This window comes from Hylobates moloch, unplaced genomic scaffold (genome assembly GCF_009828535.3).
Source record: "Hylobates moloch isolate HMO894 unplaced genomic scaffold, HMol_V3 SCAFFOLD_1, whole genome shotgun sequence".
Taxonomy (NCBI): Eukaryota; Metazoa; Chordata; class Mammalia; order Primates; family Hylobatidae; genus Hylobates; species Hylobates moloch.
In genome coordinates, this window is record NW_026652276.1 from 186818674 (window position 1) to 186824673 (window position 6000).

General features: G+C 45.4%; 1 protein-coding gene across 1 annotated transcript in view; it reads left to right on the forward strand.

Moving 5' to 3' along the window:
- The window catches only part of CDHR3 (cadherin related family member 3), a 73361-nt gene extending 69152 nt beyond the window's left edge, over positions 1–4209 (forward strand). Inside the window, exon 19 of the mRNA XM_032761347.2 lies at positions 180–4209. Within this exon, the coding sequence (XP_032617238.1) occupies positions 180–484 (305 nt within the window). The 3' untranslated portion in view covers positions 485–4209. The remainder of the gene's footprint in view (positions 1–179) is intronic.
- Positions 4210–6000: the final 1791 nt, after the last annotated feature.

Genomic DNA, 6000 nt, shown 5'->3' on the forward strand with positions numbered 1-6000 from the left:
GCAGGCTGGTGGAGATTGCGGTGCTATTCACACGCCTGCTGTCTGTGTCAGTGATTCACACCTTCTAGTGTGCTTCATCTTCCCTTGGGAGTCAGAACAGAGCAGGGTAGAAGTGGGGGAAGAGACAGTCATTGGAATTTTCTGGTTTATGTGATTGTTGTATTTTTTTTCTTCACTAGTGACTGGGGAAATATATGAATTCAACTCAAAAACTGGAGCCAGAAAGTGGAAAGATCCACTAACCCAAATGCCAAAATGGAAAGAGTCCAGCCCCCAGGGAGCTGCCCCACGCAGAGTCACTGCTGGGGAAGGGATGGGGTCACTGAGAAGTGCCAACCAGGAAGAAGATGAGCTGAGTGGCAAAGCGTGGGCTGAGGATGCTGGTCTGGGTTCCAGAAATGAAGGTGGCAAGCCAGGCACCCCAAAGAACAGAAATCCAGCCTTCATGAACAGGGCTTCCCCCAAACCACACCCAGGAAAGTAAACGGGGTCTAAGGAGGGGCCTGTCAATCACTGGGATGCTGCCTCACCCTAAATTCTATGGGGACAGTGTGGGCATGGCGTAGGGGGGAAAATGTGGGCTGAGGGGATTCAGACATTCAGGGTCAAACATGGGATGTTTGACAAATTTTTAAACAAATAGAAAGGGGTTTGATCACATAGTTGTGTGTTCTGAACATTTTCTGTCAGATTTCAGAACTACCTGTGCTTCTGATCAGCAAGACTGTTAACTTTGGGGTGTGGAATTGTTGTGTTTCTTCTTTGCACTGACTGCTAGGAAGCTCTATTCTGTTCACCATAGGAAGTTCATAGGACTTCCTAACATAAATAGTGAAGACCATCCTTACATCTGGTTTCCACCTTATTTTCCTGCCCTCATTTTAACATCACCCAGATTTCTTCAGTTATAAATATACCATACACCTTTGTAAGTCACCTCAAATCTTCTTCAAAAGAAGCAGAACAGTGAAAAAACAGATGAATAAGTTAAGAGTTGGTCATCTGGAAAGAAGAAAACGCAGCAGGCACCTTCTTTTGTTTTTTCTTGTGGTGTCCGGATCAGCATCCTGCACGTGAGATTCATCCGTGTTGTCCCGGCTAGCAGTACTTCAGTTCTCTTCATGGTTGTGTCTGATTTCATTCTATGATTATATCACAATTTATCTATTCTGCACTTGGGTGGCAGCTGCTTCAGATTTTTAACTTTAAAAAAATGTACTTAAAAGTGAACTACAGGCAGGGCATGATGGCTCATGCCTGTAATGCCAGCACTTTGCCCAGGTGGGCAGATCACCTAAGGTCAGGAGCTCAAGACCAGCCTGGCCTAGATGGCAAAATCCTGTCTCTACTAAAAAATACAAAAATTAGCTTGGTGTGGTGGTGGGCACCTGTAATCCCAGCTACTTGGGAGGCTGAGGCAGGGTGAATTGCTTAAACCTGAGAGGCGGAGGTTACAGAGTCGAGATTGTGCCACTGCACTCCGGCCTGGGCGACAAAGCAAGACTCTGTCTCAGAAAAAAAAAAAAGTGAATTACAACACTATGAACTTTTTTGTACATGACTTTTGGTGAACATAAACACTCACTTTTTTGCTCATATACCTAAGAGTGGGATTGCTGGAGCAATTGCTGGATGCTGCCAAAGAGTTCCAAAGTGGTGGCTCTGATTCACACTCCAGCAGCAAATAATGAGAGTTGCAATTGCTCTCTGTCCTTACCAACACTTGGGATTGTCAGTCCTTTTAACTTTAGCCATTCTGGTTAAAATTACTATTGAAGTGAAATCACTTTTTCCTCAAAGCTGAAACACCATCAGCCTTACAACCTACCTGCCTTGCTTCTTCCCACTTCCTATAATCGGAAGGAACTGCAGGACTCTGAGTGGGGACATACTGGAAGCCCCATCTAGACATACAACTCAGACTTCCACCTGTAGGCATGAGCAATGAACTGGGAATAAATGGTATTATGATGGAATAGGAAATGTAACTTTCCAATGTGTGCCTAGCAGAGCCTGAGCAAGCTTCACTCGAGCTCTATGCCCTGCTGCCCAGCTGCTGCAACCCTAGTCCAGTAACCCTAAGAAAGGTCCAGGTGAGAGTTCACTGGGGAAGCACTCCCTTCCCGACTGGGGAGTCAGGTGAGAGCCTACCAGGCCCACAAGGTCCTGTGGGAGACAGACTGTATCCATCCAGCAAATGCAGAGCTTCAGAGAGAGCAGCAGCTTGTTTACTGTGTGCCTAGTGCCAGTGTCACTTCTCAAGCAAAAGAAGCGTTTGCGAAATGGCCCGTCCTGGCCTAGATTGAGCGTGATTTATTAATAAGGGTTAGTTGCCAGGGAACTCCCTTGAATGGATTTAAACTTTGCAAAAGGAGGCGGAACTGTTCATTTGTGCAGGTTAAAGTGAGTGAAGTGGCTGATTGCCCATTTAAGACATTGTAAATCTGTGGGGCCCGGAGTCAAATGCTTTCCTCAGAAGCTCTCAGCTTCAATGCAAGTAAAATGAGGCTCTGAGAAGGCTGAAGGGGAACTTAATAACTGCTTATAACCCCATTAAGAATGATTAAAAGGGCTGGGTGAGGTGGCTCATGCCTGTAATCCCAGACTCTGGGGGGCTGAGGCAGCTGGATCACCTGAGGTCAGGGGTTTGAGACCAGCCTGGCCAACATGGTGAAACCCTGTCTCTACTAAAAATAGAAAAATTAGCTGGTCGTGTTAGCAGGCACCTGCAATCCCAGCTATTCAGGAGGCTGAGGCAAGAGAATCGCTTGAACCCAGGAGGCAGAGGTTGCAGTGAGCCGAGATTGCGCCACTGCACTCCAGCCTGGGTGACAACAGCAAAACTCTGTCTCAAAAAAAAAAAAAAAAAAAAAAAGAATGATCAAAAGGAGAGAGGTGAGCAGCTGTTCTTTCTTCTCCAGTGATGACAGGGCAAGAGGCAATTGTGCTTAATGGCCAGAGAAGAGATTTAAGTCAGGCACCAAGAGGGACTTCCTGAAGCCTGGGGCCTCTCTGAAGAGCTCAGTGTCTTCTCTGGTGATGGGCAGGAAGAGCTGAGTGTCTTTCTAGTCACAAGGCAAGCCCGGAGAAACTCAAGAAATAGGGGCAAGAGTGCACCAGGAGGAGAGAACACCTGCTGCCCCTTTTCTTTTGTATATCTGGCTATTTGGTTCGGGGAAATCCAGAAGTCAAAGTGTCACCGGTGGAGGGTCTTGACTGTAAGTTGTCCAGGTTCTTGGTGTTTCGAACAAAGAATGAAACAAAATGCCCAGCAAAGCAAAAAAAGAATGAAGCAACGAAAGAATGAAAGCAGGGATTTATTGAAAACCAAAGTACACTCCACAGTGTGGGAACAGGCCTGAGCAGTGACTCAAAGGCCCAGATACAGAGTCTTCTCAGTCCAAATACCCCTTAGAGGTTTCCCCTTGGCCACTTCATGCTCGCCTCATGGAAATGAAGTGGTGGCCCACAATCGGTCTGATTGGTTGCAGGAAGCAACCAATCAGAGACTGAAGTGGAGTTACAAAGGTCACGCTCCTGTGCAAATATCTGATTGGTTGCAAAAAGCAACCAATCAGAGGCTAAGGTGAAGTTGCAACGTTGCAACGAAGACTCGGCTGGCAATCAGTCTGATTGGTTACAGACAGCCAATTTCCCAACGTTGACCAGGTTTTGGGGAAAAAAAAATTATCTGAATAAAGTGAAGACAGCAACCATCGTGGATTTGGTGAAAGTTTTCTCCCATCTCCCTCTCAAGGCCTTAAACAGGTATGAGTTGATTATAGCCAACGTTTACTTTTTTCATTCTGATTCATTATAAAACTGGGGTAAATACGTTCAGGAATTAGACCATGTAGCAATTATAATTGTCAAAGACTTTGAAACTGCATAGTAGATTGTGACATTGGAGCTTTTTGTTGTGCTCATTGGAAAGCAGGGTCTACAAGTCAGCCTGTGTGGCAAGCGCGGGTGGCTCACAAGCGGAAACTGGGAAATGACACTTCTGCTCCCCAGAGCCCCCTTTCACATCTGGGGTTCTCGTTGTTTGCCTTTTTACTTAATGTATTCTGTAATGGCTGTGAAAATTAAGCTACAAAATGAGTGAACATTGATGAAAATGATTGCTATTGAAACTTGGGATTTCTCATTTCAAACTTAGCGTGTGTTTATCCTTCCTATTCATTGAATAAATATCTATGGAGCAACTACCATGTGCCAAGCGTTGACTCATTAGGAAACACAGCAGCTCCTATCCCTGCCCTTGAGCAGCCTCCATTCTGTTTCTCCAGCTGAATGTGGCCTGCTGTTAAGCTATTCCACAGAGTTCTAGTTCCAGCTGTATCCTGGCCTACTTGCTCCTTGGATCCTTGAGTGTCCGACTTGAAAGATAAATTAGCCTGGAATAAAATCCCTGGACTCTTTCCCCAGAGGAACAGATAATTCAGAACCTCAAAAAAAAAAAAAAAAAAAAAAAAAAGCAGAAAGCCCTTGTCAGAAAATAGTTGAGATGTCCAAGTAGGGCTCCCAGTTTTGGGCTATCAGGACAGTAGACAGTTAATGCACCTCCAGATGGCAGCTCTGAGGCAGTGTGACCTCTGTGTGCAGAAGATGAAAGAAACCTGACATTAGTGAGATATTTGATTTGGAGTTCAGGGCAAAGGTCAAAAATGGGGAGTGGGGGAGATTCCCATCACCCTGGGACCCTCCTATGTGTCACCTGCACAGGGGGCAAGGTGTGGCTCTGGCTCTCAGGGAATAACCCAACTGAGAAGATAATCAGCTCATTCAAAAGACAACCGGCTGCCACACAGGCCCTTTCTGAGAGGAGCTAAATGAGCTCCACATGCAGTGAGTGCTGGAGAAACTAGACATGGGCCCACACAGCCTCTGCAAGAATAATGGGCCTGGAACCTGCAGTGGTATTATAGGTGGAGTTGAATTTAAAGTCAAAGAGAAATTTCGAGGAAAGTCGAAAGCATTTAGAATCCTGGTCGTCAATCCATTTTCTGCTAATACTTGTCTTGTGTAACCTGGAGTGGCCTCACACAGAGCCTCCTGGATATACAGCAGGCACTCAACAAACATTTGTAGAACCGGATTGAATGAAGCAGGCTTGTGGTTGGCCTTTTTTCCACATCATGTAGCAAAATCACAACTTTTCTAACTAGAGCTAGATAAACATGATCATAATCAACAACAGATAGTTTCTGAGTACCTGCTAGGTAACTGGCACTATTCTAGGCTCTGGGGATACAACAGTAAATAAAACAGTATTCTTAGTGTTTATATTCTAATGAGTTACAAAAGACTGAACATACAACAGAACCACAGAGAGATGGCTGGACTCTATATAAAAACAGAACACTGCCCCACAACCTGCAGCAGGGAACCTGCCCAGGAAACCCACTCCCTTATCTATACTTATTATAGATAGTTATTATAATGAACAACGCACGAAGCCAGCCTGCTATCAGACTTGCAGGAGGCCAGACTGCTATCTCTAGTGACAATCTAGGAAGCTAAACAACCCATGTACCAATGGGCCCCAAATGGCCAGAACTTGGTTAATAACTGATAGCTTCCCTATTTTTGTCCCCGAGTCCTAATTAGGACCCATCACAGAAAGCCAAATGTGCACCCTAACCAATCACATAGGCTGCCCTGCCTCTAGCCCACCTCCAGCTTCCTCCTGCCAACAGCCTGTAAGCAGGGCTCACCTGAAGCCTTCCCCGGTTTCACCATGAAGCTCTCCCTCTCCTCTGCCTGCCTTTGGGCCTCTCGCCAAAAGCAAGTGCCAGTTGCTGACTCCCTTAATATAGCAAGCTCGGAATAAATGGCCCTCACTTTATCATAGGGTTGGTCTTTGTTTATTCCCACTGAGATGATAGACAAACAGGTTAGATATATACATATATGATATCCTAGATATAAGTACGTGTGTGTGTGTATATATATATATATGAGATATGTGAATGGTGTTAAGTGCCGTTAAGAAAAATA